Genomic DNA, 13,591 nt, shown 5'->3' on the forward strand with positions numbered 1-13,591 from the left:
GCCTTGAGCAAAATAAGGTAACCAGAGGACAAGTGCACAAGCTAGTATGTGAGCAAAATTTTATGCCCTCTCCACTCTTGCAATGTAAACTCATGCCATGGAGATCTATAAAACTGAGTTCCCATTCATCTTAATGGCAGTTCCAATTATTCTTAGCTGTTAAAAAGAAAGAAAATCAGAATAGACAGCTACTTTATGGCCATCAAAGAAGCAAGAAGCTTTCTGCCCCCATGATGTGGCATCAACTAGCAGAGGCTAAATGGACCACACTAACCAGCCAAAGTCTTGCACACAAATCCCTAGATTAAATGGTAAAGACGCACCATGCTTGTCAACTAAAATGCATGTTTTTCTTAGAAAAATCAGCAGTCTGCGCTCAAAGCAAAACATAATCTCATAGTATCTTTCAAAGTGCTACTTTCATGTTGAAAGCAAAAATGCAGCTGTGACTCTTCATTAATTATCAGACTTGAATTTTGTTGCAGCTTTTTTGATTTTATCGACCATGATTCTTCATATTAAAAAGCAGCAAAGAGGTATTCAGCAAATAACATCAGTGTCAGTGCAGATATCAAATGAGGTGTATATAAGGTGCATATACAGCACATCTAATCTACCAAGCAGCTTTTCTGTGTTGTTATATCACATCGACTTTCTCAAACACCTTATCCACTTCTGCAGCCCTTCATCTTCAGCCTGAAGTCCCTTTGTCTACTGCTTGTTTCTCACACGGACTGCTTCGATCCACACCAGTTCTCATAATCGACTGACCTTTAACTCCACCAGACCATGACCTGCCCATCATAATAACTCTATTTCTGCAATGGCTCTTTTCTTGACTTTGGGATTAAGCACTGCTTTTTTCTCTTGTGAAGCCTCCACTTCCTAACTCTTCATTTTATACCATAAGCCTTAGAGTTCTGTAAAAGGGATTATTACTATATTTATTTATGTTATAAAAAATATAGAATTTAAATTATTATCACTTATATTAAATAATGTAATAAATCATAATATAATTTCTCTTATTATAAAAACTTATTATAAAGACTTTTTCTGTGTTTGCAGGTCCCTCTGTGCATCTACCAACCAAGAAAATGTGAAAAAGGACAACCCAGTAACTTTGTTTTGGTAAGCCTTTCTCTGCAAGCATGTGAAAAAACAAGCCGCTGAGATTTCAGTCCCCCTGTGATATAAAAAGGGAATTTTATTATAATATTAGCTTCTCCTAATCTGCACGTTTACACCCACGGCACCGTCATTTTGTTTTCGTAAGCGACAACGGTGTACCAGTTCTAACGCCATGACAAAGGTTTAAGCAAAGCATGCTTACCGTTCTATCGTTGGCTGCACAGACGAGCACAAAACACTATTTAGAGTCCCAGCCTCAGAGGAGACAAGAGAGAGGTGGATTTATTGATTTATTTACAGTACATTACGCTGCTGCCACACAGATTTAATATAAACATGCAATTTCTTTCCCAGCTGTTTACCTTCACAGACATAACCGACTGTATTTGACAGTTTAAGCACAATAAGACATGAAAGAGAACTTAGTTTAGTACTCACATGCTGTGTGACAGCCACTTTCTGTGCGCGTGCTTTGGACGTGTGTGCTCAGAAAACCGTATCAGAAGTTTAAAATGGCTTTAAATTGCATGATTTCAGCACGATAGACATGATAATCATAGCCAAACAGATGTTTTTTGGCAGAGTATCTGAGGTACAAGCTGTAAACTGACAAGCTACGCCAAATCGCACTCATAATCGCAGATGAATCGCATTCGATTATGAGCGCGATTTGGCGTAGCTTGTCAGTAAATTACGGCTCTGTGTATTAATTGCCGCTCCAGCTGAACGCACGTGATGGAGCTTTACTACTAATCAAAGTACCGGCTTTACTGACTAAGCGCGCCTCATAAATGCATTCGATTAATCGTGCAGCCCTACTGTAAAGGCACAGCCCTATTCTAGAAAAGGGGGTGGGGAGCAGCAGCTCATTTGCATTTAAAGAGGCATGCACAAAAACAGCCTGTTTCTGCTTCCACTCAAAATAGGTGTTTTTGAAAATGATATGATAAATGATTTGTGGGGTATTTTGAGATGAAACTCCACAGACATATTCTGGGGACACCTGAGACTTATATTACATATTGTAAAAAGGATCATAATAGGTGCCCTTTAACAATTTTATGGTTTATAAATGAATCTTGATTAGTGTAAGAGAACTGGACGTATTAACTTACACTGAATACAATTTTTTAAAAGCATATAGCTATAGAATAGCTACTGTAGATTTTTTTTTAATAAATCCGCTTACTTGAATCACTGAATTTTTCATTCATTCATGAACTGTTTCAGTAAACTAAATTACTAATCCAAATCAGATTTGGTGGTGAAGTTATTGCATTTGCCAGCAGGGCCTAACTGTTCGGAATTTGTTTGGGAAGATGTGACTCCCCAACCAAAATCAAACACTTTTGAGTCCGCCAATGAGACATCACCCCGAGAGATAAAAGGGCGACCTTTGGAGAGCATTTTGACCGCTTGCAGGTTGAAGAAATGATGAAAAAGAGTGATCATATTACTGAAAGACAAAAGCAGAAAGGACATAGGACAGATATGTCATCCCTAAACGAGTCTCTGTCTTGCTGGGCTTCAAATCTAATTTCAGACTGATGGAATGTCCAGAACAGTGTTGATTCTCTTCTCAGCTGTACTTTGTCTTTGCTCACTATGAGGCCTGTTATTGTGATCTAACACACTGATAGTCATTGTTAGAGCACCATAATATACTCCTCTTCTCTCTTCATCTCTGTCTAGCAGAACACACACCAAGATATTTAACTTTCCTCTCAAATCAATTATATCTATGTATAATAGGCTTTTTTTCTTTCAACTTTCCATTTCCACTGATTATTTCTTCCACCTCCTTCTGAAAATGCTATTAAAATTGTTTTTCAAATGATTTTGGGATAGTTTTGACTTGAAAATGTGCAAATGGTCTACCTCAAACGCACAGACTATTAATTTACTCCATCAGCTATTCATTTATTAACTTTTGTTTTTCTTTTCTTTCTTTCCACTGATTATTTCACCCACCTCCTTTTCAAAAAGTTTGTGAAATTACTGCTTTAATGATTTTGGGACAGTTTAACAAGAAAATGTGGACATTTTGCCTCCGTCAAATAGACTACGCCTTTATCAATACAGTAAAAGGTTATGTTCAGTACATATAAGCACTTTCCATTTTGTTACAATCAGTAACAAAACCTTTTCGCAAAGCGATAGCCAAGCTTTTGTCTACCTGTGTAGCTTTCTGAGCAGGCAGACAGACAGTTGTGATGTAGACAGAACACTGTCTGGCTCTGTATGTGTGTAAAGTGGGCCATAGCCTGACAGTAAAAGAGCCCAGGATAAGTGTGAGTGAGTGTGTGTGTATGTGTTTACACAGGACAATGATAGAAAAGTAAACTGAGAACAGGAGGTCTTTGCTTATCAGCTGAAAAAGGAAGACAAGCCTCTTCTCCCTCACCCTTATCTTTGCTCGCTACCTGTGTGATCGCACAAGCCTCAGGCAAAAACACACAGACACGCATACGCAGCGGCTCACAGTGCAGATCAGAGCTGCGGTCTAGAGCAGGACTGCTGTTTGCATCCCATTTGGTCATCAAATGCCAAAACATTCATTTATTGTAACTCATCGTTTGAAAGCAAACGTGAGGCGCATGCTTACGCTAGCTCGCTAGCTGTGAGTGCACTCTTTCTTTTTGAGTCTAACTTCAAAGGCAATGATAAGAGTCGCTGAAGTGCTTTCAGTGCTTGTGATGGTTGCCGTGGCAATGCTGGCAGCAATCTCATTCAGGATAATAGCTTTGAATATTATGGTGAGGAACCGGAAATTGGTTGGTTGCAATTTGGTTAGCGTGATTTGAAAAGCTTAAGAGTACCACAGGGTATTTTCTGATGGATAGTAATGTGTTTGTACAGCTTTTTTGTGCTATACAAACAAGATCTGTGCTCTATCTATCTATCTATCTATCTATCTATCTATACTTGGGAAGAAGAAATACTCTAATAAAATAGTTTTTTCCAGAATCGTTTTTCAGTGACTGTAGCTTCATGAAGGTTGACAAACCTAGTTAACATCAGAATGCAAGGAAATTCTGGGAAATAAAAACCATTAAAATCCTTAATAGGCTTGAGAGGCACTGACATGCTCCTGAAATATCCTGAGAACCATTAGAAGCGAAGTTATGTAAAAACATCAGCCTTGTATAAAAAGATTTGAAAATCGTAACAGACAATCCACATTTCAAAACGTGCAGCATGACCTAGAACATGAAATTCTTCCATGGCATTTCCAAAGATGCTGAAAGTCTAAAACAGATTACTTGGAAATGTAGGCGTGACGTTAGCTTACTGCTGCAAGGCAGATCCATGGAGTACTGATTATGTTTAGGATCAGGGTTCCTAGTGTGCTCGGCAAGCCCTTCAGATATCCTCAGAACAGGCACAGAGGTTTAAGATAAACTGTGTGCAGAATCGAGACAAGCTCATGTCACACGCAGTGATGTTCCTGTGATGGCTGAGAAGCTGCACGTTCAAAGGTCGTCCCACAAAAATAAAGGACGTGTCAAATATCTTGCTCGATATGACTTTGAAAGGTTCTGGTGAAAAATACAGATCTGATGGAGTGAATACTGCAGGCTGAAGGCAACTGGTTTCAGTGTAGCACAGCAAGGAATTGTTCAAGGTTGTAAGGTTACAGGATCTCAGTTAATCCCTCACACCCTGTTGAATCGCTCTCCGGTTTTCATCTCCCTCACTTATTCATGTGTGAGTCAAAAGGAAGAAAAACAAATCTCTGGCTTCTCTTCCATCCTTGTACTTGATTTCCATCAGAGGACGCCTGCTGCCGGCGCACAGGGGCCATGTTTATATTTATTCATATTTATTTATTGAAATGAGCTGCACTTTAGCTCTGTAAAGGGGAATTCTCTCAATACCACAAGTGTGTGCACGCATTCATTTTCATCTATTCTCAAACACTGCTGAAAAAAGGTCGCTTTCTTGTTTAAAAACCCGGCAGGTTTACAGTTTATAGAAAGTGCCACGTATAAACAGTTGGGCAATTGACATGCATTCTACAATAAAATATAATAATTATCATCTGGTATATGATTTAAGAAACATTGTAATTCTTTTTATGTGCTGAGATATATTAAGCAATAAAATAAAATATATTTTTTTCCACTTAACGTACCAAATATCAAAATGTACCATAGTAATACCATGTTTTTATTTATTATTATAAATTATTTTCATTATTTTGTTCTGACTGCTAATAGTAATAAAATAAAATAAAATAAATAAATAACATCTTTTGGATGTCTTTAACAATATTACATATTAAATTCCATCATTTTTTTTTTCATTCTGACTGCTGATAGTCTATTAAATACAGTAGGAGAGAGCTTTTTTCATTTTGCAAATAAAAAAACACATGCAAATAGAAAGAACACCTGCAAATTAAGAAAACATTTCAGCAGTTTGACAACACGTGCTGGAAATACTCACAACGTGACAAAATACAAAAAAACACTGCAAATGCTCGCAACACAACCAAATACAGAAACATGCTGCAAATACTCACAACCAAATATGGAAGCACACCGCAAATACTCGCAACACAACCAAATACAAAGCAGTACTGCAAATACTCAAAGTGACAAAATACAAAAAAGCACTGCAAATACCTGCAACACAACCAAATACAGAAGTGTGCTTCAAATACTCACAACAAAACCAAATGCAAAAAAGTGCTGCAAAAACAGAAACACACTGCCAATACTTGCAACACAGTCAAATACAGAAAAATGCTGCAAATATTCTCAACCAAATACAGAAATACTCAACACGACAAAATACAAAATGGTGCTGCAAATACTTGCAACACAACCAAATACATGCTTCAAGTACTCACAACAGAACCAAATGCAGAAATGTGCTGCAAAAACAGAAACACGCTGCAAAAATTTGCAACACAATCAAATACAGAAACATGCTGCAAATACTCGCAACACAAAACCAAATACAGAAATGCGCTGTAAATACTCACAATGCGTCAAAATACAGAAACACGCTGCAAACACTCAACGTGACAAAATGCAAAAAAGTGCTGCAAATACCTGCAACACAACCAAATACATCCTTCAAATACTCTCAACAGAACCAAATGCAGAAACGTGCTGCAAAAACAGAAGCACACTGCAAATATTTGCAATGCAGCCAAATACAGAAACGCGCTGCAAATACTCAACGCAACAAAATACAAAAAAGTGCTGCAAATACTTACAACACAACCAAATACAGAAATGTGCTGCAAATACTCAATGTGACAAAATACAAAAAAGCACCGAAAAAATACACACAACACAACCAAATGCAGAAATGAGCTGCAAATACTTACAACACAACCAAATGCAGAAACATGTTCCAAAAACAGAAACGCGGTGCAAATACTCAACGTGACAAAATGCAAAAAAGTGCTGCAAATACCTGCAACACAACCAAATACATCCTTCAAATACTCTCAACAGAACCAAATGCAGAAACGTGCTGCAAAAACAGAAGCACACTGCAAATATTTGCAATGCAGCCAAATACAGAAACGCGCTGCAAATACTCAACGCAACAAAATACAAAAAAGTGCTGCAAATACTTACAACACAACCAAATACAGAAATGTGCTGCAAATACTCAATGTGACAAAATACAAAAAAGCACCGAAAAAATACACACAACACAACCAAATGCAGAAATGAGCTGCAAATACTTACAACACAACCAAATGCAGAAACATGTTCCAAAAACAGAAAACTGCAAAAACTCAAACAATGTGACAAATACTTGAAACACACACAAAAATACAGAAAACTGCACTAATTGCAAAAACTCACAATGTGACAAAATACAGAAACACACTGCAAATACTCACAACACAACCAAATACAGAAACGCACTGCAAATAATTGCAACACAACAAAATACAGAAACGCACTGCAAAAACTCACAATGTGACAAAATACAGAAACACACTGCAAATACTCACAACACAACCAAATACAGAAACGCACTGCAAATAATTGCAACACAACAAAATACAGAAACGCACTGCAAAAACTCACAATGTGACAAAATACAGAAACACACTGCAAATACTCACAACACAACCAAATACAGAAACGCGCTGCAAATACTCACCACCAAATACAGAAACATGCCACAAATACTCACAACACAACCAAATACAGAAATGCCTGCAAAAACAGAAACATGCTGCAAATACTTGCAACACAACAAAACACAAAAAGAGTTGCAAATACTCACAACACAACCAAATACAGAAATGCCTGCAAAAACAGAAACATGCTGCAAATACTTGCAACACAACACAAAAAATAGCTGCAAATATTCGCAATGCAACAAAACACAGAAACCTGCTGGAAATACTCACAATGTGACAAAATACAGAAACACGCTGCGAATACTCACAACACAACCAACTACAGAAATCTGCTGCAAATACTTTCAACACAACCAAATACAGAAACGCACTGCAAAAACCAGAAACACGCTGCAAATACTCGCAACACAACCAAATACAGAAAGACGCTGCAAGTAGTAGTTTACATGTGCTGTCAAACTGATGAAGATGTTTTCTTAATTTGCTGGTGCTTTTTCTATTTGCATGTGTTTTCTTAAGTTGCAGCATGTTGAGCTCTCTTGGACACTGTAATTAAAACTGTCTTATGGGATAATGATATGTGTTATGCTTGTCATGGAGCAACATTAAAGTGATCTTGGAATGAGAGAAAACACCAACGCTTTAAAAAACACAAACACTCATTGCTCCAGGCAAAAACATGCAACATTGCTCCCTTCTCCCCTTCCACTCTGCACCACTCACATATCTTGCATTAGAGAATCATGTACGTTAAAAATCATATGAATATAGTACATAATTATGGTCATTTTATCATACTAACAAAGCCTTTTAATCATATTAACCATATTCACAATACCGCTAGACTTAACTCAGAACAGACCCTATATAAGTGCAGCACTGTACTAATTTACATGATTAAACCACTTCTGTGCAGAAGCATATAAAAACTTCAATAAAAGCCAGAAATGAGTGCATTTACCATCAGGCACCTTTAAATAGCCCTTCAGAATAATCAAACACTAGGATCAAGTTCTCTCATTTGAAAAATACAGATATACTAGCACACTCAGTGTGCCACTGAGCTACTTGAGGAGGTGAGGGGATTGTGGGTAAAGGATTTGTAGTGGGTCGCAAGTAGGCGACAGGGGATCTACATGTCCTTCAGAAATGCATCTACGATTACTCACTACTAATGTTAATGTCTGTCAGCGGGGATGCTACCAAGAGCCTCTTGTGTAGAAGGAAACTTGATTGACACATGCAAGCTATTTGCTTGTCAGATTATCACTCATGAGTATGAGGTTTTGTTGTTGACTTACACATTTATTCATGAAAAGTGCCATAGATGTGCGCAAATCGACGGTTGTTTGTGTGTTTGAGTGTGTCTAAATGTGTAACTGTAGACAGACAGATAAAACGAATCTTCTGGGGTTTGAAATGTTAAAGCGTGATAACTTGTTTATTCTTCAGCCAGGATGTGGTTTGCATTTGTTGTTGTTGTGGATTTTGTCACGTGTTTAAGTTACAGACATCGAAACAATGTCTTTAGATCTATGGAGAGTGATAGTCAGTTTGGTGATGATTTCATCACAACATTTAAAATAAGAAATGAAGAAATGTGGCTTGAGGCACTTCTGCGTTTTTTTGGAAAACATGTACTTGTGCTTCAAAGAAGCTAGACTTCACTTTTTTCAAAGCAATGATACTTAGAACCTGTAAAATCATCTGAAGGATTTCTGATATACTGTAACTCATAAGTTACAAGAGGCAAGTTATTTTTTAAAGAAATAGTTCACAAATTCAAAAATGTTGTCATTATTTAACCTCATTTACTCAAAAAAGAAAAATAAAATGACATAAAAGCTTGTTTCCTAATCTAGTAGCCCAATAAACCTAGCACTGCAGAAAATGCATATATCGGTATGTATAGGTGTGTAACTGATGACAGAAATCTCATTTTGGGTGAATTATTTTATTAGGGCTGTAATTGTGCTAAACCTCTAATGTTTCTCCACTTTATAACTGCATTTATATTAGTTTCATATTCCAGATGACTTAATAGCACATCATCTTTATTGGATACATGTATCATTTGATTGCGTGGGTGCTCTGGCATTCTATTAATTTGCTATTTATTAGTCATGTTAGCTGCATTGACTTTGATATTTATTGAGCTGCATTGAATTTATATTTACACTTATACTCACAGTTCTATGGCCTTGTTCCACATGATGACATATCCAGACAAAACGAAGGATTCGATGTTCACTATGTGTGTATTTCCACGCTCTGTCCCCACATAAAGCCACTTACTTTGAAACGGAAGATGACAAAACGTGATCCTAAAAGAGAAATGAAAAGAAGAGGAATCATATTTGTGAAAGAGAGTTAACACAGGATTTGTCAGCACCATATTAAAGTATGTAATTAATATCTCACTAGAACCAGCAAGCCAATAATGACCATTCTAAGTAATATATTTCACAGTTTTTATTCATATCTATATCATATTTTGTCTAATTACACAGCAGTCTGTTTTCTTCAGAAAGCTGCAGATGGAATTACAAAACCCCATAAGAATGTGAATTGTACATTTATTCATTACCAGAATGTAGTTAGACAGCTAATTGTGCAAAAAACTAAACAAGAGCCAAATTATGTATGTGTACGTTTAAAGTTCTGCTCAAATGTCCTTGCTCATCTTTTGAACTAGAGTTGAACTCTTAATTAAAATCGGAATTACAATATGGCCTTGTGTGATTATTAAACTGGAAAAAGGCTTCAAATGAATGAAATAAATATATGGTCTGCATGCAGTGTGGGCTTCAAAGTGAAGGGGGCGGTGCTCTGTTTTGTCTCTCGACTATTACACAAGCACACGTGGGCCTCATGATAGGATGTTTTCACACTCGGCTCATTTCAATGGTCTCACAGAGCGTTTGCAATACATGAATGCTGTGCACAAACTCCATCACTGCAGGTGGGCCGAGTTTGCTTCCCTTTGAAATCTATGGTGTAGCTTGCTTTGAATGTGCATGTGCAAAACACTCTAGGTAAACATTCATGTAATTCCAAACATTTTCATTTCTCTGTCAGGTTTGTAAAGTAACTCTTCCCAACAAAACACCATGCAAACATCAAAATTGCTTATTATTTCTGTGAAACCGTACATGTTTTCTTATTCAATATTTAGAAAGCATAAAAAGAGCATTCTAAACATTTAGATGAGTAAACAAAAAACAAAACAGTTGTCAACAGTTTTTGACAGCATTTCTCCAGATCATCAAAACAAAACAAAAAAACAAAACAAAAAAGGCTGTCCCAGCCGAGGAATAATGGTTTCATCTAGCTAAACGATGGGTCATGTTCTAAAAAAAAAAAAAAAAAAAAAAAAAAAAAAAAAAAAAAGTCTATACTTTTTAACCACAAATGCTCGTCTTGCACTAGCTCGACTTCACGCATTACGTAAACACATTGGAAAAGTCACATAAGCAGAAGTACTGACCCAGTATTTATTTATCAATGTGCAAAGAAAGTCAAACGCTCTTTGCAAAAAAGGTGAAACAACGATGTTGGACAATTTTGAAGTTGGAAGAGAAAATGAGATGGAGTTTTTCGCCTTACCCTGCCTTTTAAACCGGAGTACACAGACGAAGAACTAACGTCGCGTGACCTTTCCAATGCGATTACGTAATGCGCGAAGATGCAGATGTGCATTGTAGAGCTGGTGCACGATGAGCATTTGTGGTGTTAAGTATATCTTTTTCTTTTTTTTTTAAGAAAAATGACTGATCGCTTCGCTGGATAAGACCACTACTCCTACGATCGTGTAGAGCCCTTTGAAGCTGTATTAAAACTGCAATTTTGACCTTCAACCCGCTGATCCCCATTGAAGTCCACTATATGGAGAAAAATCCTGGAATGAAAAACATTTGTCTTTTCAACTAAATTTTCATCATCTTCCCTACAAAACCTTAAAATTACACATTTGTTGGTTTATTTAGCACATATTTACAGAGATCAAAATTAAAAGCCACCATTTATTTCAAATGGATTATGTCTTCTTGTATGTTAGTGATAATAGAGTCTTATTTTCAGTAATACATAAATTTATTGATACTGTATCTAAAATACAATTTTTGTAAAATTCTATTCATTGCGACAATCTAATGTCTTACATTATCTTCATGTGGCGGTTTCTGTCAGCAAATACTGATAAACAATTGTAAATAATAAGCTTATCTAATCATGAAATAAATTGTATTCATTTCTTTTTTTAATCAGAGCCCAGATCTTACAGTCTAATTTCTTGCAGTTGTTCCTGTTCAGAGGCAGTAATTCATAGCTCTCTGTGGTTCTCTGTTTCTTTAGCAGTTGGAAGTAACACATATCACACTTGTTCTTGGTGTTGCCTGGTTTGGCTCTGCTCTAGGGCTCATGCCAGTCAAACGTCAGCCCCTCTTGGGTACACTTGTGTGTATTTTGGGATACAGCAATTAATTGGAACACAATTACCTCAAGACAAACTAGAGTTAATGAGACGTGAATGAGATGAGAGGAGACACTGACTCTTAGTTTTTTACATATGTTTTTAAATATGTTCCTTATGCAATCTTGACCGCTCAACCCTGTTTTTCTATTCCAGGAAACCACGTGTATGACATAAAACGATTCCCCCATGCTGGTGTGTTTACATGTGTTTATTTTCATAGCACGCTGCTGTCTCCAGTGTCATCAAAAGGTTAAAAGAAAAGAGTAAGATTATATTTGCCTGGTGCTCACTACGTTAATTACGAAATAATTACAAAATTAGGCAGACTATTAGCACTCTGATTTATCTCTGCTACTGTCTCAACAGAAACTCTCCAGGGAATGGCTTCTAATAACACGCCACATATTTCTACACATGTAAACAGTGTTTAGCATTAAAAATGAGTTGAGCACTGCTTATTCTTAATGATGAACATGACATTCTATGTTTTATTTATTAAATATTACATGTGGTAAGCTGTGATTCTCTAACATGTCACATCAACTTCTGGCTCAACCAGTACTGTGAGCAAGATTACCTGTCCAAAGAAAGGCAGGGAGAAGTTTGTTTTTTTGCAAATGATTGCGAATGGAAACTGTTGCAAGCCAGATTCAAATATCATCCACAGCTAATTGTGACACATGCAACAGATAAAACTTCTTGATAATATGAAGTATCTGGTGAGTAATTATGAAAATGATAAATAAACTATCACATATCCAGGGTCTGTTTGAGATTTCATGCTGAAATCCATCTAGTGGCATCATCCATCATCCTTATAAGCAGGTTAACTAGAAAATAAAGACCAGCACATGGTAATTCACTGCTGTCCACACTCATTACATCTCTCTCTGTTTTCCTCCTTTCACGCCCCTGGGGTCCTCAGACAGTCGGGGTGATTGGAAATGAAGGTTGCGAGACGCTGGACAGACAGCTAAACTTGTCAGGGTTAGAATGCTAATGGAGCACCTGGCCATGCTAATGTGCGGTTTTCGGTTTCTGACTGCAACACATGGGAAATCCAGATTAGAAAATGACTATCATGGTGATCATTTCATTCAGAGAGCAACTGTTCCAAAATGATCTTTTGTTGGCTCTGTAGATATTTAACCTGTTGTAGGCCTCTGAGGCAGCCAAGGTCAAAAATACACAGGCCAAAAGAGATGTGAATGTGTCTGATTAGTAGTGCAGGATCAATATTTTTCTGTTTGCTGTAAAAAAGCAAAAGTGAAGATTTTATGTAAACTATACCATTCAGAATTATTTTATTTTATTTGTTATTTATTGATTTTTTTTCAGTGAACTTTTATTCAGGAAGGATTTAACATATCAAAAGTGTTCTAAATTTTTTTTTTTAAATGCTCTTTTTTAAAATGTGCTCTTCTTTTAATTTGCAGGTGAATAGGGTAAAATAAAAAACCAATAGTTATCACTTTACTTACCCAGTTGATTGAATGCATTGATAATCGCAAACATTTTTTGTATTACAAGTTTTCTAAAATGTTAGGTTTAAATATGCAAACAAGGCATTATTTAATGAAATATGCGCTAACTTGCATACATTTCTAGTACAAAAATCTGAACACTGGATGAAGTCAGTTTCAGAATTTTTGTTTATTTATTTATTTATTTATTGACAGAGTCAAATGTTTTTACAGACTGACTTTTGGGCATCTCACTTTTGTCACTCCATAATTCAGAAAATACTTAGAACAGACAGAAAACAATATATTTTTATATTTTTTTGAGGAATAAAATGTACATAATCAAGCAAATTATAGAGTAATCACTGTTGAACAATCAGCTTTGCTATCACAGGAATAAATTAC

General features: G+C 36.4%; 1 protein-coding gene across 11 annotated transcripts in view; it reads right to left on the reverse strand.

The window, feature by feature from the left end:
* Window positions 1-13,591, reverse strand: part of stxbp5l (syntaxin binding protein 5L) — a 153,908-nt gene that overhangs the window by 62,836 nt on the left and 77,481 nt on the right. For all 11 annotated transcript variants that reach the window (XM_051119695.1, XM_051119693.1, XM_051119691.1 and 8 more), the window contains exon 5: window positions 9,439-9,573. In XM_051119695.1, the coding sequence (XP_050975652.1) occupies window positions 9,439-9,573 (135 nt within the window). The remainder of the gene's footprint in view (window positions 1-9,438; window positions 9,574-13,591) is intronic.

This window comes from Labeo rohita, chromosome 9 (genome assembly GCF_022985175.1).
Source record: "Labeo rohita strain BAU-BD-2019 chromosome 9, IGBB_LRoh.1.0, whole genome shotgun sequence".
In the NCBI taxonomy this organism is placed as follows: Eukaryota; Metazoa; Chordata; class Actinopteri; order Cypriniformes; family Cyprinidae; genus Labeo; species Labeo rohita.